Source organism: Harpia harpyja, chromosome 1 (assembly GCF_026419915.1).
Source record: "Harpia harpyja isolate bHarHar1 chromosome 1, bHarHar1 primary haplotype, whole genome shotgun sequence".
Classification (NCBI taxonomy): domain Eukaryota; kingdom Metazoa; phylum Chordata; class Aves; order Accipitriformes; family Accipitridae; genus Harpia; species Harpia harpyja.
Genome location: NC_068940.1, coordinates 823,921 through 851,335, shown reverse-complemented (window position 1 = coordinate 851,335; position 27,415 = coordinate 823,921). Strand labels below are relative to the sequence as shown.

The window sequence follows — 27,415 nt, the reverse complement described above, 5'->3', positions numbered from 1 at the left end:
ACTAGATCCACATTTCTCAGATTTTTCACTATTTCAAGTCCTGCTGCAGAAAACAGCTTTTCTGTATATATAACGTCTTTGGTGAATTTATTTCTTTCAGGAATCAGCTCATGTGGAAAGTTCATACAGAATATATATTCCTGTACTATATTTATTGTACATTTATATGAATTAAAATTTATATTATGTAAACCTGCATTGAAGGGGATTGCTTTAACCAGATTACGCTTGAGTAAATGAAAGGTAATGCTATTGTCTTTAGTTATTCCAAATACAGAACAGGTGGACCGAGTAGTAACTATGTTGTTTCCTCAACCTCCTCCAGGTACATGTCTTAAAAATTTGAAGCAAAGTCAATTTCTTCCATGAAAAGTTTCCCAAAGGAAAGTAAGAAAGGAAATCACATACTTCAGAAATTTTGAAACAAAACATATGGCTTACATTACACTCTTTGATGGCCTCTCAGACCCGTCCATCATAGCAAGCCAAAGACAGAGTGTCATGGGTTTGTGTGGCGTGGGGGTTTTTTTTGGTACCGGGTGAGGGTCCGCAGGGCCGGCTCCTGCTGGAAGCTGCTGGAAGCTCCCCCGGCTGGGAGCCGGACCCGCCGCTGGCCCAGGCCGAGCCCCTCCGCGACGGCGGCAGTGCCTGTGGGAGAGCGGAGTTAAGGGGGGAAACCTGCAGGGAGTCAGGGGAGTGGGCTGTGAGAGGAACCCCTCTGCGGGTACCGAGGTCAGGGAAGGAGGAGGAGCGGGGGAGGCCGCGGTGAGGCGGCAGGCTGTCCCCCCCAGCCCATGGAGGGGAGCGGGGGAGCGGAGGCCGCCCAAGATGGCCGCGCCTGCGTGGCTGAGGCAGTCTGTGACTGAAGGACTGCGCCCTGTCTGCGGAAGGGACCCGCGCTGGAGCAGTGGGTGAAGGGCTGCCTCCCGCGGGAAGGACCCACGCTGGAGCAGTGGGTGAAGGGCTGCCTCCCGCGGGAGGGACGGACCCCACGGCGGAGCAGGGGCCGAGCGCGGAGTCCTCCTCCCCCTGAGGAGGAAGGAGCGGCAGAGACCAGGGGTGAGGAACCGACCCCAGCCCCCGTCCCCTGCTCCCCTGGGGAGAGAGAACCGGGAGTGGGGCTGAGGCGGGAGGGCGGGGGGGAAGCTGCTCTCGGGTTGGGGTTTACTTCCCAATAGCCTTGGTTTGGTTTGACTGGTAGCAAATTACATAGATTTTGGTTTTCTCTCCCCCAAGTTGAGCCTGTCTTTTGCCCGTGACCATAAGTGGGGAGTGATCCCTCCCTGTCCTTGTCTCGACCCACGAGCCTGCCTTCATATTTTCTCCTCATCCCACTGGGGCCAGGGAGGGAGTAGTGAGTGAGCAGCTGCCTGGTGCTTTGTTACCGGCTGGGCTTAAACCATGACACAGAGCTCAGCCCCAAAGCTTGAACCAGTCTTTTCTGCTTGCACTGTTCCCTTCCCAACAGCAAGGGTCCTGCAGGAGTTAATACTGAATGACTTCTTCCTGTCAGCTATGTTCAAAAGTTGTAAACTGCAAACATTTTAAGTCCTAGATGAAATTTTCTTATAACATATTATGAATTAATCCAAACATGAAACCTGCATGAAACCATGCCATCCCTTTGCCACACTCATAAAAGACTTTCTAACAATTATTCCATACTGGCACAATCAAGAGCTTACAAGCAACAAGAAACGATGCTGTTCTGGCTCATCTCCCTCTTTCCATACACGCCATCCACATTCCGTTACATTTTGTGCTACTTTATTCCTGTAGGGAAGACAGGAGTATATGGCCTTTTGAATCTAAGAAAGTACAAGACAATAACTAGCCGTGATAGACAAAAACCATTATTTTATGCTAGCTGATGTTTTCTGAAACAGCAACAGAAGAATTTAGCACGTGAGAATGCAATGCATCTAAACTGACAGAATGAGATAAGAAAAAGCTAGAAAGAAAACTTCTGCTGTAGTTAGTAAGGGCCATCTAATATAAACATGCAGACATTCAGGGCTGTGTTTAAAGTAGATGAAAAGAAATTGAAACCTGCACTAGCTAGATGTTGTATTACACTGGTTCTGTCCAGCAAGGCACTGCACTGTAATAGTAACTGGGGAAAACAAGATGGAAAAAAACCCATAAGTTTGAATCCAGAAGAAGAAATGGCAGATCACATCAAGGACAGCTATTCCCTATTCTCAAAATTTTCTCATATGAGTTTAGCACTGAACATACCCAAAATCACATGTTCAGAAAAGAAGGAAGGAAGGAAAGGAAGAAGGAAAGGAAGAAAGAAAGAAAGAAGGAAAGGAAGGAAGAAATAGAAACCCTCAATAACTTACGCTGTAGAAGCCTCAAAGACCTTTAAACTCAAATTGGGAGCTCCTGAGCTCGGAGCTGCACGAACACATATGAAAACTGCTTTTTCACACAGTAAGTATGTAAATTAAATACAGTCCCTAATTACTAACATCACGTGCAATGTTTTGCTATTAACCAGGGTCTAGACAGTAAAATTTTACCATATTGAAATGAAGCCACCATTTGGCCACTTTGTTAGCATTAAAATGAAAGTGGTAATAAGTCACATGGAGACAGTCTAAACCACACGTATTAAAAAGGACTGCAACCATACAGCCCTGTAATATTGTATTGCCGTTGCTATTACTGTATTGCTGTTGCTATATAGAAAGGCATAAGCATTGTACAGATCTTGAAAGACCTCTGTCTTGCAAATGTCAGGTTTGCTCTGGGCTAAAAGCTTAGCTTCTCAGGCTACACTTTTTTTGACCTCCCTGCACCTTGTTTTACCTGGTTTAAACATAACAGCAATTTTTTCTAATTGACCAGATGTCTGTAGCTAATTTGTGTTACTTTTGCTTATCTTTCTATGCCAGCACAACAGTTTTATGACCATCACATAATGATGTAGTATGCAGAATATAGGCCTATGGAAAGACAGCAGAGGCCTTGAGAAGTGGAGACACAGGAGATGGTGTAGAGGACTACAGGCACAGGATTACAAAAGATGAGGCATAGGCTTGGTACTGAAGACAACGCCCATAGCTATAAAAAGACTCACCAATGGTCAGTTAAGAAATGCAGGCCTGAAGATGGACAAAAGTGGCTTTAGGTGTAACAAAGAGAACAAAGAACAAGTATCTAACATACATAAAAGGAACCATATATAGTAAATTTGGATGCAACATGGAGCTATAGACCAATAAAGAAAGAGAAATGCATGTTAGCGAACTTATAAAAATGTCCCCAAGTGGACCCTAGAGCAACGAAGAAGAAACCACTAACATGAACATCCCCTTTCTTCCAGGGAAGGACTCCAATGCTGCCAACAGAGGTAACACCACCAGCAGAATGAAGCCACCAACCCTAAGACTTGGAGAAGCAGGGGAATGGTGAGGGTGAGCATAACGTCAAGGAAAGAGGGTAGAAACTAAGTGAGGGTATAACAATGTTAGCTGCTTTATTACTATGAAAACATTTTCTGCATAGAAGCCCTCTTTTTCTTCGGTAATAATGGGATCTAGCCTATTATTGATACTTTGATTAGCCAGTTAAGATTTCAATTACACTAAAAAAAAAAATTCCTAGCTTTATATAAGATGCATTTCCTCTTTGTCCATAAACAAGATTTTGAGCACAACAAGACTAAGGTATGTTAAGAGATGTTTGACAACTCAGTCAGAGCTTACCATTAGCAAATTCAATGTACATTTCCATGGGAAGTTTTTTCCAAACAAAAAGTACAGCATGAGAGAGGAAGGGGTGGAGCCAAGGAGGAAGTCTGTCCTTTTGGCATGTATTTATTCACTGGGCTAGTTAACAGGCATCTGGCCCATCATGGGGACCCACAGGTGTTATTGCAATACAAACAGTAATACACTAGCCACAGGTGTCCATACAAAGGTCATATGACAAATCATTGCAAAGAACTGCTACCAAAAAAAATCAAATTCTTATAAAATTTTGAATATGGTGACATTCATTGGACGGAAGCTGCATTCTCCCCAGGCCATTAAGTAGGAGAAAAACAACTATCAGATAAATTATTTGTTATTTACTATTTCTCCAAGTCTGTATGATTCTTGCCAGTTTCTCAAAGGCTTCTTGTTTCTCAAGCATGCAGAACCATCGGCATGCTGCTATTGTTTGGAAACCCATGAAGAGTAACAGTCTCAGCAGTTTGCAGACTCAGGAAGCCAAAAGCATATTAATCTCTATGTGGAAGACAACACTGAGCTCTACATTCCATAGAAGAGCCTGTACTTCAGCCTCTAGATAAAAGGACTGCAGTCAATACCTGGCAATCCCCATGCCACAAATGAAGATTAAAATCCCACTTTAACTAGGGGAAAAAAAAAGTTTTACCAATCTTTTAATATGGACTAAATGTCAACTTAGAGTTACACACAGATATTGAGAATCTCTAAGAACAGTGGTCCCAATCTTTGGAAAGAGAGGAAAACAGTGAATTCACACAGATTATTAGTGCATAGATATGTTTGCAATACTAGAGATATTCTTGATACTAACATTTGAAAAGCACCACAGAGAATGAACTAGTACAGTCCCTCAGCAGTACTTTCTATGCATGAAGGAGAAAACCTGAGCTTTGCACCAAATAATAATGACAATGGAGCTGAGCTGTCTTTGATTCGCAACCCTTTTTATTAGGCTGCTGGACTCTACCTTCTGTGTGAGAGACAAAGGTGTGGAGATTAACAGTTCTGCGAGTGCTGTGTTCATTAATTACATTTTAAACACTAGCAGAAATAAGATTAACTGTGGCATGATAATGATAATTCCTTGTGATATTCCAGACTACTATCACACTAACCTGCAAAGAGTTAAGATAAAATAAAATTGTAAGTAAGTATTAAATTAATTATTTTAAATAACTGTTACCAGCTTCCTCCATGTTATCCTTTTCATAGTCTAGCCATTCCCCTACAATTTTGGTACTTGCTGAATCAATAAAAGTGCTAATCATACAAATAAATAAATACATGCATAAAACCAGTTTTAAATACAGCCAGAAAAATACTACAACACTTATTTCACCACACTGCTGAAAAAAATATATTTTTTTTTCACTAATTTATGACAGCACCTTTCTTCTGCTCTTTGTTGGTCAAGCTGGAACTTTGGTTTTCGCAAGAGATTTGCTCTTTCACAAAGATTTCTGTGATGTGTGAGGGCACTTTGTTGTTGTGTGATTTGCTTTTGAATTTTCTGGAAATAAGCATACTTTTTAAAAGAAACCAAGGGGACAAAAATATTTAGAGGGACAAAAAAGTTATTTAATAGTAAGTCATGAAACTGTGCACGTGCCACCACTGAGTAATTTCTGTGAGCAGCCTTTGCCTTCCTCACCCCATCTGGCCTTAATGTCTCTAACACCCACTCACTGCATCACAACAAAAATTAGACTAAGCTCCTTGGGGCAGGGTTCTGTATTTCTGTAACTGCTCTGAATCACCTAACATACATCTGAAACCTGTAGGGTGGGGGGAAAAAAAAAAAAAAAGACAAGTCCAAGCTGTTAAAACTTCATTTGTAGGTTCAGCCACCTGTGGATACCTTGTCACATTATATGGCATAAGCATTTTGTTCCATGACTCCAAAGGAAGTGAAAGAGTCTGACTAACGTGACCAATACGCTATTGGTTATATACACTATCCTTATCACAGTGTCAAAGAAGATATGCAAAACCAGCTGTGAAGTCAGCATGCCTTTTGCCATGAACTTATTCCAAATGGGGTCAAGGTTGCCCCCAAGTACTTTGCATATTTTTAGCATTCCACTTATTTTTATATATATATATTTTATCTATTACTACATTTCTCTTAAGAATGAACAGGACAGATTAGCAGATTGGAATCTTTCATTTGATGAAAAACCAGCTACTGAGTGGAAAGATGAAGCTCAAGTTCTGCCACATTATCCCCCTGGCTCTTTTTGCCTCCCTGCACTTCCGTTCTTCCTCTCCTCTTGCTTTTACACATACCTGTGTCTCAACTTATGACATGGCATGGCATGACATGACATGACATCTAATGGTGGAGAGAGCTAGAAGAAATGAGCTCGTGATCTCCACAGACTACTCTCAGCCAACACTGTGCTGTCAGAAAACTACCCTTTTCAAATTAAATGTGCTTCATTGGGTAGACCTCATAACAAACTTCTCCCACAGTGAGCTGAACTATTGATTTTAATATGCTGAAGTGTTTGTACATTTATATGAATGCAAATTCTAAGCACGCCATGGGACCCACTCAGGGTCTGATTCAGCACTAGTGAAGTCAGTGAGGCTTTTGGCATTCAAAGATTTGCATATGGTGATTCCTCAGATAGCATGGAATAGAAGATGTGCATCCAAAAGCCCACTTCAGGACAAACCCCTTAACTTGGCTATGCCTGTTTTTTAACGGGTTGAACTTGAAACAACATGAAGTGCTTGGTCTTGCTGACAACTTAACTTGCCACTTTAACTTAAATGGAAGTTACTAGATCTGCGCTCTCTTAAGAGCTCAGGCTAAACAAAAATAGAATTGGTTCCCTACCGGAATCACCCCAAAATCAAAGGCTTCTTTAACAGAACACTGGCCTCAGTGGTTGGTGCAGGTGCATCCGCATTTCTGGATACAGCAGATTTCTATTTAAAGATTTAAATTTACCCCTTTGCTTGGGGCAAGGGGTTGGGAGAAAAAAACAGAGCCATTCAGGCAATTGCAGCTCTGCACAGAGCAGTCCTGCCTCCCTGACAAGCCGACTGCACGCTGTGTCTACAAGCACTGGGCTGGTCATGATAAAATCCAGTAGCTGGGAAGCAGATCCGGACTGCGAGCCAGCATCCATTCTAGCCTTTACAAAAAAGGCTGAGCTACTCTCAGGCCAGGCAAATAAAATTCAGATGATGCGGCCTTTACATGGCTTTAAATTTTCAACCATTGTGGACCTGTTCTTTGGAAAAGAAAAAACAACTTCTGTGTAAGGGAAGAGTCCCTTCATACACAGATAGTCTTCAAATCAGAAGACTTTTTGCTTGCGAATATGCAACAAATCAAGGTGCATTTCTGTGGGACACAAGTTCACAGACCAGTTATTTTGCCTGATTCAAAGCTGGTTTCTGCCTCCTGTTATCAGCAAAGCATACTGCTCTGGGGACTGCATACAAATTACTGAAATTACTTTGGTGGGGGGGAGAGGGTGATGAAGAAGAATCATAGGTGTGTTACATCAGCCGCTAGTCAACTATTTCTATGTATTTTTTAAGCCAGCTTCTCATCGGTTGAATAACTGAGTTAAACTAGCGTGAAGAAAGTTAGCAGATTTCTTCTCTTCAAAATGTTTCGTATTCAAGCCCTTGGTTAGATAATTTAGTGAGCAGACATTATTGTCAGCTTCTTTTATGTTGTTTGTCTAGAACAGCAGGTGCCACACTGAGCTGCAACTTGGCATCAAGGAAAATCTGCCTCTGTGTCAGGGCAGCCAGGATAGCCTCGACTCCCGTAAGGACTAATTGGTACTCCAGTAAAAAGAGCTATCTTCAGCCCTACTCAAAGAGAAATATTCTAGTGTTTTTAGCATCCTTTTGGATGCTTTTAAGGAAAGCTCCTCTCAGTGCTCCTGCATTTCATCAGCTCTCTCTCATGGAAACTCTAAATCACGCATTTAAAAATAGACCATCAGATTATCTGGGTAAATCATAAAGCTCAGCTTATCTCTTTCTTTCCCTTCAAAATATACAATTTATTTTGTCCACCAGCTCAGCAGCGTGAACCCATGAATAATCTTGTTTGTCTCAGTAACCCCACTCTTGATCGTCCCTGCGTATCGCCACTGTGTGCATGTATGTCACGCTGGGCGGGGGGTGGTGTCTGTGCAAGCCCGTAAGGAGGAAGAAGGAATTCACAGTTCTGGGCACGAAGGTGTACAATCCTGCTTACGGCAGCGTTTATGCCCATGCCAACTGTGAGCGTCCTAGCATCACAACACAGCCTTACACAGCCGTGGAGAATAACACCAGGATCCAGCAGAAGTAACGTACTAAGTACTTCCATTACGCATCACATTGTTTAACACCAATCTAGACCCCAGAACCCGTGTGCCCCCCCGAGGGCAGGCATAATCAATGCGGTGCGAGGGAGGACGCAACAATTTTTCAATTTCCCTTTCCCAGTGGTTGAGAGGCACAACATAAGGGAGCCTTAAGCGCCAACCCCGACTCCCAGCCCCAGCGTTTCCCAGACGCGCATCTCCTCACCCTCCTCCCCCAGCCAGTGCGGCCCATCAGGCCGCGGGAGCGGGAGAAAGCCCTGCAGGGCTATAAATAGCTACTCGGGGGAGGAGGGCAGAGTGCAGCAGCACGTTTCCAAAGATGCTTGCTGCAGAGGGAGGTTTTGCTGGATTAATTCCGAGGGGAAAGGGAGCCGCTAGGAAGTTCACCGAGCTAGCAGGTAGTGTCCGCTGAGGGGGGGGGCAGCGGCTGCCCCGGGGAAGCTGAAGGGGGAACGCCTGGCTCGCTGGCAGAGCAGCGAGGTGGGTTTCCCCCTTCGAGTGTCCCACCTATTTCAGACCAGTTCTGCAGACAGCCCCCCCCACCCCCCCTCCCGTGAGACGGGCTGTGGGCACCAAGGGTCCGCGGCTGAGAGAGACAGCGAGGACACGAATCGGCTCGACGGAAGCGTTACTAGCGCACGCAGCTTATCGTCTAAGCCAAGTTCGTACCGAGTCCCGCGGCGGTGCTCGCCCGGCCGGTGCATGCGGTGCTCCCCAACCTGCCCCAGCGCGGGCAGCGCGCTGCCGGCTCCCCCGCTCTCCCCGGCTGTCCCGCCGGAGACAAAGCCGAGGGGTCCCGTCTCCCCGGAGCCGCCCCGTCCTCCCGCCTCCCGGAAACTTCGGGGAACTCCGGGCACCGCCCGCAGCACCGGTGCGCGCCGGCCCCTGCCCAGCCGGGGACGCACCGGGCGCTCGCTGCCCGGTCCCCGCCGGCCGGCCCCGCCGCCCCGGCTGGCTGCGCGGCAGCCTCCGCCGCTCCGCTGCGCGCCGCTCCGCGCCTCCCCGCCCGCGGCGTGCTGCAGTGCCCGGCCCGGCCCTCGCTCACCGTCCTCCAGAGCCGCTGCCGCTTGGCACTGACGGAGGTGGCGGTGACGATGAGGTGGGAGACGGACACCACCAGCCCGAAGACGATGGCCAGCAGGGTCCGGACGGGCAGCAGCGAGTAGGAGACGAAGGTGACCAGCATGAGCTGCCACATGCCCTGCTCGGGGGCGCTGGGGGGCTCCATGCCGTAGGCGCCGAGCGAGAAGGGGCAGCAGAGGAAGGAGAAGGTGAAGCTGAAGAGCAGGGTGAGCTTGACGATCTGCTGCAGCTGGGTGACCTGCAGGTACTTGACATTGGTGACGATGAAGAGGGAGAGGAAGATGATGCAGTGCACCGGGTGCGAGCCTTTGGAGATGGTCAGGCTGGGGCCGGAGAGCAGCTCCACCAGGGCCAGGCTGGCGGTGAGCACGATGAGGACGGCCAGCGCCTTGAGGGTGGACGTCTGCTCCAGCTTCAGGTTGTAGCTCTGGAAGAGAGCCTCCAGCTCCTTGCAGTCGAACTCGTCCTCGCAGGCGATGGCATCCAGCAGCAGCAAGGGAGGGGGGTCCCCCAGCCCGGCTCCCGCTCCCGCCGCCGCGGCAGCCGGCGGGGAGCAGCAGCAGTGGCAGCACTTCTTCCTCTTGGTCTTGACTTTCTGAAACGGTATTTCCTCCATGTCAGTGCCATTCATAAACCCCGGGGAAGAAATGCTCCTCCTGGTGTCCCCCGCTGCCGCTCCTCCGCCTCGCCGCTCATAAAAGAGAGAGGGGGGCTGCGAGCAGGAGCCGCGGCCGCACGCCCGCCGGCAGCCCCCGCCGCCGCAGCTCCGCGGACGCGGGCACCGGGCGCAGCCCCACAGCCGCCGGCCGCAACCCGCGGCGCCGGCAGACGCCCCCCTCCGCTGCCACCGAGGAGCCGGGGATGGCTGGGACGGCGGGAGGAGAGCCTCACTCGTGTTAATATGCCAACCTTCCTGCCTGCTGTCTCTCCCTCCCCTCCACCCTCCTCCTCCTCCTCCTCGTCCTCCTCCTCCTCCCCTGGTGCTCCAGGGATGTTAATCTCCTAATGACACCAAAACACCATCCGAAGGTTCGAAATCAAGCTGGGGCGGGGGGGGGGGGGGGGCGGGCAGAAGGTGGGTGGAAGCGGAGAGAAGGGGAGTGGGGGATAATCAACAGGCGGGTCTCCCTTCAGATACCGCTGTTTGCAGGAGCGGGAGCCACGGAGAGCGGGTGGCAAACGGGCTCCCGGGGAGTGGGCAACATTTGAAAAAAAAAAAAAAACAACCACAAACCACCCCAAAAAAGCAATAAGCAACGACAAGGGAAAAAAAAAAAAAATAGTCACGACACCCAGCCAGGGGGCTGGGCTAAGAGGAGGACAAGTGGGGCAGAGGGGCCGGAGGGAAAGCAGGAGGCAGGCACAGGCAGGGCGATCCCCTCCCCACCTCCGAGAGCCGCTCACCGGCGAGGGGCCGGGCCAGGCGCCTGCGCGCCGCTCGCCGGGGAACCCGCACTCGGCCCCGGGGGGGGCACGGCGGCGCGGGAGCGGCGGGGGGGCCGCCCAGCGCCCCGCACCCAGCGCCCCCCGCACCCAGCGCCCCCCGCCCCGCACCCAGCGCCCAGCGCCCCGCACCCAGCGCCCCCCGCACCCAGCGCCCCCCGCCCCGCAGCCAGCGCCCCCCGGCTCTCAGCCTCGCGTTGCCCGCCCGCCTTTACATCTGTTTAAACGTATAGAGGTGTAAATGTACGAAAGCGACGTGTAACGACACAGAAGTACGTGTCCATACACATGTGTACCTAAATGCGTATAAATCTCTCAATGTGGGTGAAGCCTGCGTCCTTTGAGAAATAAAGTCTGATCTGCCTGAATAAACATGCTGATTTTACTCGTTTTGTCTCCTAGGCTCTGAAGCAGTTGGAAAAAAGCGTAGCGAATGAGAAAATTTTCAAGGAAACGCGTTTCTGTGCGCGCTTCTGCCTGTCCAGGAGTACAGAGCAGTCAGTGGCTGCAGAGGGCTACTCTTGTGACAGGAGTCAATTATCATCCGCCACAAAATTGCACTCGGTGCCTCACCAAAAACCTGAGTTGGGAGTCTGGGCGTTGTTGTTGAAAAAAACCTTCCAGGTCTGCCTACGGTGCTGCTACCACATACCACTGTTACCGCCTTGCCACCAAAGAACACAATACAATATTCTTTTCTGCAACCATTGCGTCTAATTTGTGGATTATGAGACTGATTCCAAACTCACCAAAGACTGGAGAAAGGACTCCAATGTTTCTTTTGGGTTTGGATCAAGAATTTGTAAGAATCGGGGCTAGGAAAAAGTCAAAATAGAAGACTTTAATAGATCGCGAACATTTGGCTTTTCAAAGGTGGTGCAGGAATACTTTCCACAATCAAAGCAGAATCCTACTATCATGGGTATGTTGAAGATCTAATTGCTGGGTTTTGTGTTAGTGATGTCAGGTTCTGGCTCCGAATTTGGGCTGAAGAGCCTTAAGATCAACAGCAGGCAGGGATTCTTTAAGATTTGTTACAGCTGTGAATGACGTTGGTACTTTACTTCTGGATAGTACAGTAGCTTTCAAAAGAAAAATCTCTGATACATAATCTAAAGCAACATAGTTTTTTATTTTAATATTTTATGTTAGTCTTAGCCCTCCAGACTCAGTATGCAGTTGTTCTTCTGAACCTGCACAGACCTCGTTAGGAAAAGGGAATGAATCAACATTGCTGGAGTTTTGCCTGTTATAGATTCAAAATATGTCACACTTGAGACAATGACTGTTACTTACTCTGTGTTCATGTGACGCTACTCGTGGTGGCTTCCTGGACTGTGACTTGGCCCCTCAAACACTGCCGAACTGTAAAAATAGCTGGTGTTTAGATTTCTGTAACTTCCTTCAGGAAGAAAGTAAAGGGGTTGGATTTGCTGGCCCAACTGCTGGAAACAGGAAGAGATGTTTAGCTGAAATGAAGTTAAATCTAACAAAAAAAGGCTTCCTTTATTTTGCAGTATCTCTAGTGTGTTTGGAAAGCTAATAAAATTCATCTCCTTGTTCACTTTGGTGCATAAATTCCCTTCAGTCACACATATATTAGACAAATACACACTGTTATATCTTCACCTGTCCTCAGTTTTCTTCTGAGCTTGTATATCCTGAGGGATAAATTAATATTTCACATCTCACACTGCATAAGAGGTGGCACCGAGCTGCCCAGCCCTCAGAACAATCCGTGGAAAGAGTTGTCATGCTAGCAGTTACTGTTTTTTTTTCTTCTGGCTCTCAGCTCACTGCTGGGAAAATGCAAGGTGAGTAATTTCCTACAAGGCACCCTGTGGTTTAGATTATTTTCATGCTTCTTACAACCTCAAGGGTTGGGTTAGTTCGTGCATACACACAGCAGAGAAGGCCCATGTGTATGAGACATCCACATCTCCATTCTTACTAGGTCAAGGGGAAGCACTGAACTGTTGAAGCTTCATCTTCCTTAGACACTGTAGGAATATGGAAATGCCACACAGTGATTAATGAAACGCTTCCATCCTTTATACACTGTTTCACATCACAGGGCAAACACCTCATCTTACCCTGCATAGTGAAGAGCCCAATTTTTACCACCTGATGTCACAAATATAAAGAAGGAACCTCAGAACCTTTGTCTGAAACAGTCATTAAAGCAAATAACCAGCTATAAAACTGCTGGAATGCACCTGACACAGTGCTGTATTTTCTGACCAAACTTATCTGCTGCAGATGATAGCAGCCTGGTTGGGGTTTTGTGAACTATGAACAACACTTTGTGGTCTGTAGTGCACTTCTGGCTCACTTCTGAGGTTGATTTTGATATGTAATGCCCCCAAAGTTCTGGATGTTGGCCAGATCCAAGCCAGCTCTTCCTGTTGAATGCCCTTGCATTTGTAACCGGAGACTACTCTGGGGATAAATGTAGTATTGACAGGAAAGGGTGATTAGAGCCCAGCTTTATCACCTTTTGCATTGCAAAACCCATCTGTTTTTTCAGCCTTTTCCTAAGAGGCAAGCTGACTTGGTCGGTTTCCACTGGAAGTGGAAAACCTTTCTTCATGGAGAGTTGGGCAGTATGTGGATCTAGGTTACATTAGAGCAGAAGCGTCTCTACCTTTTGCTGGACCTTAGGAGTAGTCTTGAATTAAAGGGCTACTCAGAGTTTCAGAACATCTATTTTTATTTACTATGTGCATATAGATTATCCATTTAATAATTATTTATTTTTCACTGTCCATTCTGTTTTAATTTACTGAACTCGGTACTTGCTTTTTGTATCTCCTCACCTCCAACAGTTTCAAGCACTCACTGCCTGGTGCATTGGCTGGAGATCGTCTTTGGAAGCAATACTTTTCATAGAACGAGAGCATTTCAGACTCATGACGATTTTAGAATTAAGCCTAACCAAAATTTGGCATCAATAGAATTTTTGTTTTGCGTTAATTTTTATCTGAGCAAGGCCTGCAAAGATCTTCATCTTTTATCCATCCATATTTAGTATTGCCTACTTGTAACAGAATGCCATACTCTATCATCTGAGACAGGGATAGAAATCTTTTTTCTTTTCACCCCCTCTGACAGTAAGAGTAAGGACTCTGCATAAAGCTATTGAGAAATTTCTGCAGACTCATTCTAGCAGCCACAGCTTGTTAATGCCACCAGAGAAATATGTCTAGTGAGAGAAAAGCAGTGATGTGGGCAGGACAGAAGAGGTCCTGCAGAAAACAATAGAAATGGCCGGGCTTAAACATAAAAATTCAACAGAGTGTTTTCCTCCTCTCATGGATCTCTGAAATATATTTACCATTTTTTCTAGATTTTGAGGAAAGCCAAGGTTTGAAAGAAGTAAAAGTATGTTTTTCCAAATCATGCACAGATTTCATCTGGAATCGGTGTGGGGACTCCATTCACATTCTTATTTCAAGAAATATAGACTAGATTTCTGTAAGGCTACTGAAGTACTGTTTGAATGGGTCTCATGAGCATCATAATAACTGTTCCTTCAAATTGTGATTTTAAAGTTTGATTTATGTTGCATGCATTTCGATGGAGAACAAATGAAGCAGATAGTTCTGATATATACCACTTCCACAGTTAAACAACTTTAGCTGCAAGTTTGAATTCACCTAAATAGAGAGTTTCTACTACAAAGCTGAAATAAAGTTTGCCCTGCGACAGTAAGTGAAAGCCTTACAACACCTACAAGTTCAATTGCTAGGAAACATTAGCATTTAACCTCAACACTGTTCTCCAAAACAACTTCTTGCTTTAAACTTCTCCTTTGTGCTTCTTCATGCAAGAACCAGTTTTAAGAGACGAACAACTACCTAAGGCACCCAGAACAGAGTTGGGTCCTTCAAGGGTATGTTTAGGTTTCAACACTAATCACTCAGTGACAAAACTGTGCCTTAGCTTCTGCTCAGGTCTAACAACAGCACTTTTGCTCACTCAGTTTCCTTTGGACCACACAGTGGTTTTGCACTCAGACTATTTTAATCACAATTTTATCTGTATAGAAGTCTACTTAATTGTATAATCTATTGGAGGAAAAAAAATCAGAGGAGAAGAAAATTACATTAAGGCCTTGACCTCAAGTCTCTTGTCAGACAAGACTGCTGCTGCAGCAATTAGGAGATTTGACTGAAAAATAATATGGTTAAAGTGGCTAATTTGCCAGCAGAGAATGGGGATAGGTTTTCTCCAATCCTCTGCTGAGCAGAGAGTACAGACGTTAAGAGCATTTGAATCCTTTACCTCTCTCTTCTATTCTAAGCCTTCCAGGAGAGCATGAGACTTCTGTGACCTACTGAACTTCTGTATTAATACTAATGAATCTCTCCAGTGAGCAAGCAACATGCTTTTCAGCCAGCATGGATTTATAGCAGGTCAGCTGGATCCTTCCAGCTTTTGACAAGTCATTCATTTCCTCCATCAGTACTGCATCAACTCTGATTTATCTATTCTTCATCTAAAATTAGAGCCATCTAAAGACTATTATATAGGCAAAATTTCAGGAAGGGGGGTTGGTGCATTTTTATGAGGAATTCATTGGCTATTTCTTTTCTGATGTCTAGTAAGCTGCAGTTCTCAGGAGCTTCCCCAAACACCACACCCCATCTGGCCATGCTTCTGTCTCCCTACTGCATCCACCCTGTTATCTCTGGGAAATGTCAGGGTTTTTCCTTCGTGAGCCTGTGGACAGTAACAGCATGGAAATGACACAGGAAAGGTTTCAAAGCTTCTTCAAAACAGTTCGCTGCGTATTTTGCCAAGGGGTAGACAACAGTGATATATATTGATTAAAAAAACCCAACAGCAAAACAAGAAATCACAAACCACCTGCAAAACCTACCCAGCACTCGTACCATCTACTTTCATTATTTCATTTTAGATGTGTAAGTTAGAGCCTACTCTTTTTCAGTGGAGAATAGCGTGCAAGAGGGTATGATGCAGCTACTCCCAGTTGGCTGTGGATGTCCTGGTACACCCTCATTGTGCAGTGCAGCTCCATGCAGAGGTGCCAGGTCAGTTACTGAAACCCACGTAGCCACATGTTACACGGCCTTGCACTTGTGCCAGAGCTTACCAGCTTAGGCTTCAATCTATGTTTACATAGTTGTGCAGTAACCGGGTCTGGAGACGACTTGTTCAGGGCTGCCTTGGGATCTTCGCGCTGCAGGCTGGAGACGAGAAATACCATATTAGCCTGCAGCAGCTGGCAACCTTTTCCCTTCTTTCCTTTTAGTAAGGCAGCTCTTTCAGCACATTGGTACCTTCAGAATCACATTCCCATCCAAGCCCAGGATATAGCCCGGGCAGTTGTGTTTGATTGCTTGCTTCAATAAAGCTATTATTTTATCTTTCCTGGTCAGCTTGGTTAACAGACTTTTTCTGAGCCAACTCCACAGTCGATATCTCACAAAACCCACAATTATATGAAGCTGGATCAGTTCTCAGGCAAAACACAAATATTTTCAAGTTCCCACAAGTTTCCTTTTGCAAATCCTTTCAGAAAAACAAAGAAAAGAAAACAAACCAAACCCTTCTCCCCCAATATCTCAGTACTTCTCCATGGAACAGAACAATGAAGAGTTCCCAAACCAGTCAGCAGATTTGGTAGCAATTTCCATTATACAGGTGACCTGATTGACCAAGGCATTCTTAAAAATCCCTTAGGTGTAAAAACGTACTCAGTAAAATTGAGACCACTTGGAAGAAAATACTTTTCATTCTCCTTGCTTCCATGTCAAGCATTCAATTCTTGGTTTAGGAGTTCTGCAAATGCCTAGCATCAGGGTGCTGGCAGTGTTTGACAACATCATACGGCTCTGATCCTGTTCCATGAAATCAAGGGAAGTTTTGATATTCACTGCAGCTGTATTAGCCCTGATATTATAACCATGCTTATTTTCCGAGGAAGGTTTCTCTTCCTTTTTATATTCATATTGCCATTTTCTAAGGTAAAACATGGTTCTGTTTTCTAAACAGCATTCTTGTTTGCCTAATGAATTGTAGTTTAGATGTATTTTAGAGTGTGTGTAAGGACAAGCATTTTACTTAGTGTAATCTCTTGAATCCCTTGAAAAGGAAAAGCCAAGATGTAAGTAAAAATAGAGACAGAAATTATAGCTGAATTCCACAGTTCCCTCCTAGCCATATTTCTGATACATCCATTTTTAAATAGTAATTCATATTCACCAGATCTGATCTCCCCCTATTTTGCTCATCTGTAAGTTATGCTGCACACATATTCTTGGATCAGTTATGCTAAAGCATTGTATTATTAGTTATGAACTGAAACTTTACTAAACAGCTTTTTTTTCTTTTTCTTTTATTTTATTTAAGTGAAGGCTATCAGTTGCTTAAGATTTTTTTTAATCCCGTATTTGTTTTCGTTATGTTAAGTTTTCACTCTTGGTAATATTCAGGATGTGCTCTGCTATGACTTTCCATCACAGTGCACTCATTAGCAGTTCTGTAAATAGCTTCTTCAAGTGCCAGACCTGAGGCTCCCTTCTGGACTTCTGATTTGGGCAGAACTCCACACCGATTTCATGTGGGAGTTTGTCTTGAGTAAGTGTTCTAAAAGCCTGCATATTTTCCTTTGCAGAGCCTCCTGTCAAAGAATGAAAAGTACACTGACAATATGAATTTAACAACAACAACAACAACAAGTAATATATTTGTAGTCAGTTCCCACTGGAGGAGAAAATTGCTCTTTTATACTAATTTTAGTGTTTTCTCATAACTATGAAGCTAACAATGGTTTCAAGACATGGCATACTACAGACGACCAGTGTGTTCCCTGCCCGTTAGTCCTTGCACTTCATCACTGAAGTGAGTACAGATACAGTCCTTTGCTTTTTTTATAAACCCGAGGAAACAATCCCCCAAACCAGCGGAATTTTAAATAAAAATCTTAATGATGCTTTTCAAATAGAAAAGCTTGTTACAGAAGGCTAAGTCGCAGAAGACACTTACTGGAGATTCACCTCCCCTAACACCCTCTTGCAAAGACCAGAGCGCCCAGAAACAGCATGTATCAGATATTAAACTGCTGTTCTACTTGATCTCCACCAAGGGCCAAGGTTCCCTCTATTTTATATCTAATCTATGTAATGAGATTCTTCATGTAAGTCCTGCAACTAGCAACAACTAATTAGGTCAAATTAACAGCACATATGTCACTGGGTCTATTTTGAGTTTAAACCCTCAAGATCGAGCTACCCTCCTCTTTAAGGTAACAACTGCTGGGTGTTAAAAGTAAAAAGACAACGTTATGTTGTGCTGTGTTTACTATTCCTTCAGTCAGACCATTGCTCAACATTAAGACAGATTTCCGGTGGCCTTCAATGCTATATTTATTTTCTCATCACCTGTGCTCCCCTTTCATCCTAAATAATTTGCATAAACCTGCATAATGCTATTTAGCTTATGCTCCACTGTTACTATAAATAGATGAACTGGAAATTCGGCTTAGTAAAGCAACTTAATTCTTTTCTTGTCTCATTCTTCCTTCCTGCTTACTTGCTGTGCATGTGTTTGTGTGTGTGAAGGTGTGAAAGAGAGATTGTGTACTTAAAAGGACTTTTAAGTGTTATTGTTCTTATTAATGATTGGGGGAAACACAAAATTTTCTGAGCTGATGCAAAAGTAGGAGCCTTAATAACAACCTCAAATATTACAGGGGTTCCTGTATGTCTGTGTACGTGTGAGTGTGTGCATGTGAGTGTGTAAATGTAGAGAAGCAGGATTTTTTTTCTTTTTTTTTTTTAAAGTCAAAAAAGGGAAACATTTTACATTTTTCCTCACGTGAGACAAGTTGAGAGTTATGTAGTCAGGTGGTGATGTTACTAACACTACATCTCACACCTGTCACACAGAGTCGTCCCTTGTTTTTTGTGTTTTCGTTTACTTGCTCAACAACCTGCTTGCTTATCAGTCAAGATTAGCGTAGAAAATTAGGTTGTTTCTTTAAAAACCTAGAGGTGAAATTAAAAATCTCATAGAATATAGAATATCTCTAGTTGGAAGGGTCTCATAAGGATTGTCTCATTTTTTCTAAACAAAATTAGATTTTGCTTAGATTTTATTTAAAAGTAGGCATTTTTTCTCACAAGTTTTGTTTGCAAAAATCATAAAAAATAAAGTAGTTTAAGTTTTGTTTGCAAAAATCATAAAAAATAAAGTAGTTTAAATATAGGTCTTCATGCCTAAAAAATTATTTGTATATTTGGTACAGCTATTTTCGTAGCACCTTAGCAGTTAATCCCTGAGAATGCTTCTCCTCCTCAGGGCTGATAGCACTTTAAAGCACAGAGACGCATTACTCTAAGGAGAGCTTACCGTTGTTTTTAACTCTAGACTGAGTACGTACAAGCCTGACTACATCTATTATAGATTAGGTCTTATCTTCTAGTCTGAAATATATCTCACTTCTCTAAACAAGGTTAAGTGCTATTTTTCTTCCCCTAATCCTGTTTAGCAAGTCAACGCGGTAGTCTGGGCAGTTCAAATATTCCAGTTAAGTGGGAGAAAGGTCACTGCAAGATTACTCAAAAGGTATCAGGTGACGCTAAAGGGCGAATGCGTTTTCCTAAAGGATTTCCTAAAGGATTTCCAAAGGATTTTAGGGAAGGCAAGGCAATACTAACATGAAGATAAAAAAATCTGCAGGCACATTCAACTACCATCGCAGTGATGACACCTGTGTTTATTTCTGCAAGTAGGTTTTACAGTTTTGTCCAGCACCGATGCGCTCTTTTGGCCCCTCACCGAGCTCACCAAAAGCTGGGGGGGGACCTTCCCCTCCCTTCAGCCCCCAGTGCCGCTCTGCAGTGCCCACTGGTGAGTTCTGCCTCATGGTGTGCCAGCTCTGCTCATCGCGCCACCTAAGAAAAATTCCCCCGATTTCAGTGGAAACGTATCCTACAGGGCTGCATCCAAGGGCTGAGGAAGTCAACTGGATTTTCTTCATCAGCTCTACAGGGTTTTATGCCTGGGTCGTAACTTTTGGGCCTTTACGTTCAAGATAGACGTGTGACTGATGGACCTCTTCAGTGACATTTGTGACAGCCCCTGCAGTCAGCAAGGTGCTTCCAGATGTCAGTGTGTCCACAAGACAGACTGACCCACCAAGCAAATACTGAAGAGAAATTTCCTATTGACTAAGCATTCAAAATTCTCACCTGCAGGTAATTTTTTTTTTTTTACCCGAGAGACCCAGGGGATTTTCTCCAAGGACCTGGTGGGAAGAGGTAGCAGAGATAATCCAAAAAGTGATGAGAACACTTTCTGAGGATGTAGGAAACTCAGGAACCATCCCTGATGGTGCAGGGATCACATGCACCATCTCACGTGCCAGTATATGCTGGGGGCCACCCAGCTGGAAAGCAGCTTGGCAGAAATGGACCCGGGGGTCCTGGTGGACACCAAGCTGAACATGTGCCAGTGATGTGGCCTTGCTGCAAAGAAAGTGAGTGATATCTTGGGCTGCATCAGGAGGAGCATGGCCAGCAGGCCAAGGGAGGTGATCCTTTCCCTCTGCTCAGCACTGGTGAGGCCACCCCTGGAGTACTGTGTCCAGTTCTGGGCTCCCCAGTACAAGAGAAACATGGACGTACTGGAATGAGTCCAGTGAAGGGCCAGGAGGATGATTAAGGAACTGGAGCATGTCTCCGCTGAGGAAAGGCTGAGAGAGCTGGGGTTGTTCATCCTGGAGAAGGCTCAGGAGGATCTCCTCAATATCTATAAATACCTGAAGGGACGATGCAAAGAGGACGGAGCCAGGCTCTTTTCAGTGGTGCCCAGCGACAGGACCAGAGGCCATGGGCACCAGCTGAAACACAGCAGGTTCCCTCTGAACGTCAGGAAACACTTTTTTTACTGTGAGGGTGACCGAGCACTGGGACAGGTTGCCCAGAGAGGACATGGAGTTGCCATCCTTACACATACTCAGAAACCACGTGGACATGGTGCTGGGTAACAGGCTCTAGATGGCCCTGCTTGAGCCAGGGGGTTAGACTAGATGACCTACAGAGTTCCCTTCCGATCTCAACCCTTCTGTGATGACGCAGTTCTGTGATATATGTGGGGAGGGGGCTGCAAACCACTCTGGTGCAACCCCACTCCAAGAGGCAGGCTGTTTTATGTGCGGGCACTGTCTCCTCCATTTTCTACATGGTGTTAAAAAAGAAAAATAAAAATTATTCAGTCTGTCAAAGAAAAAGCAGATTGGACAATGCAAGATCTGCCCTAAGAAACATATCTAATGATTGCAAAATACAAAAATATAACTGCATTTTCTAATATACCTGATCCTGCAGGGGTTAGATGTATTATAATCTTCTCATGGGATTACAGAACAATTAAAGGAACAATTATTTTAGAGATGCTAGCTGGGCATACCCATGACTTGGGTGACAGAGAAAAACCCTCAACTCTGTCAAAACTGGGGTAGTTCTGACAAAACAGGTGAAAAACCCAGGTCCCTAGAAAATATGCCAAAAGAAAAGAGGTATGGAAACATTAATTTAGCGCTTCAGTTTTACGCAGCAGTTGAATGGGAGATTTGAGGACTGTAATTTGTGTTTAGGTTCTTAATTTGGTTGCCTAGATCACTCATGGGATCTGACCTAGAGTGTGAAAATTTGTGTGCATGAGCAGAGAAATAAGAAAACTGCACACTATCAAGCTGACCTTCTTCACAAACTTTGACATAATCTGCCTTGAAATGATTCCATAGCATAGCTTTCAAAAGTTATCATGTGTAATGATCTGATTTTGTAGCCTTTGCACTTTGCACAGAACTATTATTTCCTCTTTTAAAGACATTGTCATTTATGAAACTTGCAGATTTGCAATATTATTTTTTCCCCCATCTTTAATCATTCAGATGATTAAACTAACAAAACAATTAAAAGAAAGGAAATGTGAACAGCATGAGATACTATTCACCCACCATACCTGAACAGCATTTGTTTTGGTTCAGCAGCATCCCTGTTTGTGCCTTATATTATTGTGTCCTTATAGTTTGAGTGAAACTCCTCCCAGACCCCTTTACATGTAATGTTTCTCTTTGCCTTATATGTTATTTCAATTACACGCAGTAGATGAAATGCCCTTCTAAAATTTCAGTATTTGAAATGGATCAACCTGGCTTTTGAATAGATTTTCAAAACCTATTTATCATCAAGGGGAACTTTTTTTAACCTAAGGAGTTTTATGCATACATTTATGGTAATGAGTACAAGCTATTATGCCTGTCATAATACAAAGCAATTCAGCTGGTATTATTTTCATAAATATTTAAAAGCTGGCACACCTACAGTGTAGGCTAGGAGTATTCTAGTAGAGTCATTAAAAAAAAGGAAAAAGCTATGTGATCTTCATCTAGGTAAACTTGGTTAAAATAGAAGTGAAGATGAGACACTTGGGCTTTATTTTGAGTTAGCAGGTTAAATTCAGGTTTAGAGATAATTAGAATAACAACCTAAGATGTCTTGTCTTCACTGCATTTTTAACATCATTTGACTAGATCAGCTTAGTCACTTCTGGTTTGGAACAAGTTTTTCTCCCACAGTGTAAAAACAGTTTATATGAGAATACATATATACCACACCTCCCAGGAGACTGCAATCAAGATGCAGTCTTGGACATGCCTTTGATCAGCCCCATATAGTGAAAGATGTTCCTGCCAGTGGCAGGGGGGTAGATGATCTCTGAAGGTCCCTTCCAACCCAAGCTATTCTATGATTTTGTAATTCTGTGTTCCAGCTGATGATTCTAATCAGGAAAGACAATATCAAATTCAGTACCCTGTATCCAAGGGTGAAAACAGCAACAGGCATACTTGGGATACTGAACCATAGCAGAATCGTGCGGAGGGAAATGTAAAATATATACAGAAGCACTGAGTCAAGTAGCTTGCTCCAAAAGCACTTCCTTTTCTATTTGTCCAAAAGTAGTGTTCAGTATTAGACCTTGTTCTTCCTTTTTTCTTGTATTTGTAAACTTCATGTGGCTAGATTCATTGTAAAATATAATTTGTCCTGAGACAAGAACAGAGAACGTGAGTTGAAGAGCCTTTCAGTTACCTTTTTAGGTCTCTCTGTTTATTGGACACCCAACTCCATATAGCCTTGGACAGGAACTGAAAAACTCTTTTTAATCGCAACCATGTCAATAAATGGAGCAAAGCCCTTTTTCTACCCTTCCTGCTTTGGTATCATTGCTGTGTCTTGTAGGGAACTAGAATAGTCTGTCGGGAGCTTTTGCCAGAGGAACAACCTTATGTATATTTGATGTGGTTGCTAAATGGTATTGTGCTTGTCATTTGTGAATCACTGAAGCTTGCATCTGTTTCTTGTAGCTGGGTTTTGGGCCTAAAGGTTTATTTTAATGGCCCATTAAACTCCCTCCTGGCTATTTTGTTGCTTACACTAATGTATTTGTTCGTTCATTTGTAGATTTTCTAAGGCAGGTAAAACCATATAGTCCTTTCCATGATCCACTTCAAGACACTGCGACTGTTACCCATTTAAAATATACAAAGGACTCATGGCAATAAGCAACTAGTTCAAAGTAGTGAAAGGGTGGAATTCCTCTACTTCCTTTGCTTCTACATCTAGAGCTAATGGAGTATAAGGATAACAAAAAGTACTAGCTCCTTAGGAGTAACGTGAAGTACGAAATGCAGCGATAATGAACTTTATTTTTTCAGTCTTGGAAAAAAAGGACTTAGAATGTTGTTTACTGATACAAAAATGTTAGCATTAAACTATGGCATTATTGCAGGTATTATTCTTTAGGATTAGTTACTTGTGCTTTAATAATACCAAAAATAATACCATAGAATCATAGAATTATAGAATGGTTTGGGTTGGAAGGGGCCTTTAAAGGTCATCGAGTTCAACCCCTCTGCAATGAGCAGGGACATCTTCAACTAGATCAGGTTACTCAGAGCCCCGTCCAGCCCGACCTTGAACGTTTCCAGGGATGGGGCATCTACAAGCTCTCTGGGCAACCTGTGCCAGTGTTTCACCACCCTCAGAGTAAAGAATTTCTACCATAAGCAGGTTTAAAATTCAGTTGTGCAAAGTTCTGTAAAAGTCTATTGCATAATAATTCTATTCCTAAAGAGTTTATAGCCTAGATAAACAAGACTGAAGGAGACTATAGTAGATAAAGGGGATACTAAATGCAAAAAAGAAGTTTAAGGAAAAATATTCAATTAACTGCAAGGAAATTTTTAGGATATGTTTCATCTGCAAGCAAAGTCAGTTTTGTGATTCTTTTTCTGACAAAATAATAATTTCTTCAGCTCAGAGCAATTGCTTACAGGGTACTTACCGAGTGAACCAAAGCTGATTTTCGTCTGTGGCTTTACATTGACTTTCCTTCATGTACAAGTTCTCATTCTGTTGCATTGCTTGCTAGAAGAATGCTTACCCTGTCTCAGTGAGCATGATATGCAAACCACCCATCACACGTCAAACTGGTCACATACATAATTTTTTGACCCCCAAATTTAATCTTATTTCCAATCTATTTAACCACATACTTTCACCTTTTGTACTTCTACTTGGTTACATGAGTAGTGTCCTGGAAGACTGCACAGATGACTACTCAGCTTCCATTGGCGAGCCATGCAGCCTTGACTTATCAGAAGTACAAACTGGTGAAATAATAACCACATCACAGTGGCAAAAATAATGGCTGACTTAGGAGCTACATCTAGCTTTCCTGCTCATTCCACTGGGTTAGGTTACATCTCACCTAAAAAATCCTAGTTTTCAACTAACTGTGAATGGCCAGTAAGCATAAAGGAAGAAGTGTAGCAATGTACATAGCACCAGCAGTGTACTTGGTACTTAAGCAGTATGATGGATCCCCAAAGTGAAGATTTTAAAGTCTACATAAGCAAAATTCAAGCACTGGATTTTTGAAAGTGGTCTAGTTTAACTTCTGTCTGTTCCTGCTCAGCCCTTACCAAGACTAACCTTTCCAATCAGTAAAACAGTTATTTGGAACATATACTAATACTGCTTATCTCCTCCACCTTTAACCCTATTCCATTTACCCTTTTCTATATCCAGTTAATCAGTACTATTTTGCAAAGGAAAGATCATTCTCTGTTGACATGACTGATACGCATATAAAAGCCTTTTTTTTTATCTTAGATGTTGGCTGTTCCACTTGAGATGAACATTTCAGTAGCTTTTGAACTGAGATACTGCCAGTATGGGTTTGATAACCACGTGGACAGCAATAGTTGTGCTGACACCCTTGTCAGAAAAGAATGCACTAAATTTGCCATTATCAACTGCACATAAATCCCCACCTCCGAGGTTTATATGTGTTGGTCTGCCATTTTAGTACAGAAGAATATACCTGCAAAAATCTAGTCATCTTTAGAGATATATGTATACTGTATATATATACAGTCTCGGTAGTTTTGAAAGATAGGAAAAGCACAGTTAACAACTGGAAATCATTGGAAAAAATACCTCTCAGCTGGGAGAACAATTGTTTTGAAAGTGAAAGCAGGAAAAAAAGTACTGCTGAAAACAAAGGGATTTTAAAGAAAAAACCTCTGTGTTGGCTTTGTAAAAATGTATGAAACCATTGAACAAGAATCAAAGATAGGGCACTGGTGACTTTCAGACTAGAAATTTCATTAACTGGTTCTCTCATCAGATTTTAATTTGGAAACAGAAAGATTTCACCCCCACCTACATGTAAGAGCTGCTTAGCATATATCAAAAGACCTAACCACAATAAACAAACACATGGGATATAATTGTGAGAGAGGTGATTCTGGAGACATAAAAAGAGCCATATTATAGTCCAAAAAATATCATATACATTAACTGGAGGACACTATTTGTGCAGTGTGCTAATGCTCTGTGCACTGTTCTTTATCACAGACGCAAACACCCCTTATGCTCTTTTTTTTTCCATTCTGGTAGATGAAATTCCAAAGGCAAATACTCTGGCTTTTGGAAGCATTTGTATACATACTTGGAACCAAACTTGTTCTAACAGCTCTATCACTGAAAGTACTTTAATGACAACTTCTGTTTTTAACGAAAGTAGACTTCAGCTAGACAAAGAGTAGCATTCAGGAGTGACTGCTGGACCCTAGATGCTGGAATTTGAAGAAACAGGGAGAAAAATGTCTATTTTGTGCCAAATTCCCAAACACGTTGTTTGCATTTCTTGTGAGGGTATACGTAAAGATTTCTTTAGCAAAAACACAAATCTCCACACAATCATCACCCACCAGAAACAAAAATCTGTTTGTTGTCACAGCAAATATATCGTGGGCTTTCTTTTCACAACCCCAGGAAAAGAAACCTGGCTTTTGGTTGCTCTATTGCCTTCGCATTCAGAACTGACTTCGTTTTGATACAGGGGGGTAACTTGGCCAAAGTCAAAGAGCTGAGTCGTCTCCACAGACTGAACTGCCTTCCCCGTTGATACAGCACTCGTACCTCATAACAGGGTTTTCTTGTCTAACTTTAAGCAGCTTGAATCTTCCACCACGCCTTCTCACTGACTCAAGAAAAAGACAGGCAGCATGCTCAGGGCTCAAAGTTCACCTGCAGATCAAAGCAGAGACATTTTTACTTTCCAAATCTCCTTGATATGCCCAATCATAATTTGGTAATGGTGCTAAATAGCTGGTGCATACTGGTGCTTTTTCTTCCTTCCCCCTCCTAGATACCATCCATATTGTGGGTATGACCGCAGCACAGTCATAGAAAGAGGTATTACCAATTGATATTTCACAGCTGTCAACGTGTGCATTATTCCTTTAAAAATTACCGGGTTTGGACTTTGAAAGAGTTGGAAACACTGTCACTGCAAAGGTAGCAAGTACAGAAAACAACCAGGAAAGGTGTCATGAATATCCAAAAAGGTTTGGCCATATTTGCTAAAAGAAGTAAACAAGCTAAACATGTGATAAAGTAATTTAATCCTCCCAATTAGTGAAGCAAAACCAACTACTTTACTGCATATTGTCTTAGGCAACTGTGTTTTAAAATGGCATTTCTTTTCAGGAAAAAAATATAATAGATGGAAGTTAGCAGATATACATCACAATTAAGTGCATTGAGTTTTCACGGAATTTGAGGTGGTGGAGGCTGGGTGGGGCCCCAGTGATATCAGTTTACTTTTCTTTGCAGGATGTTGTCCTACAAAATAATAGACTGTAAAGGAAAAAAAGAAAAGACAAAAATCAGCAACATGCTGTTTGCGTTACAGCTGGTAAAACAATGCTCCAGAGCCTAATGGCAGCAGACAGGGTCTATAAATCTTGTCACGTATAATGAAAAGCAAGAATATAAAGAGAGATGTGAGCAATTGGTTAGAGTAGGCTTAGGTTATACATACTTTAATGTACTTTAAATAATGCTATCTAAATGTTCCAACAATATTTCCAGCTTAAGTTGCCCGTTATCGGTTTGCAACAGCAAATATGCATCTAAAGGGATATTCAGTTAAAACATTGGTTTTGTAAAAAAAAAAGAAGAAAAAGGGATTTCAGATAACCTACCTTCCTTTTTTCCATGTCTGTGCTGTTTAGAGCCAAGTACTGATGGTAAAATGGATGAAAAACATGGACTAGAATGACTGAGTAAACAAGAGCGAGGTTTGCCATACAAACTCACACTGAATAATATCTTCCACTAAAGTCTAGTTTCATTGCAGTCAATTGCTATGTGACCGAGGAAAGAAAAATTTAGAGAATACGGTCTTTTTCATGCACTG

General features: G+C 43.3%; 1 protein-coding gene across 2 annotated transcripts in view; it reads right to left on the bottom strand.

Moving 5' to 3' along the window:
* ADCY1 (adenylate cyclase 1) overlaps positions 1-9,814 on the bottom strand; it is a 165,247-nt gene extending 155,433 nt beyond the window's left edge. For both annotated transcript variants that reach the window (XR_008236248.1, XM_052794181.1), the window contains exon 1: positions 9,129-9,814. Coding sequence is in view for 1 of the 2 variants with exons in the window: in XM_052794181.1 (XP_052650141.1) it covers positions 9,129-9,797 (669 nt within the window). In the remaining variant the exon portion in view is untranslated. The remainder of the gene's footprint in view (positions 1-9,128) is intronic.
* Between the last annotated feature and the right edge of the window lie 17,601 nt (positions 9,815-27,415).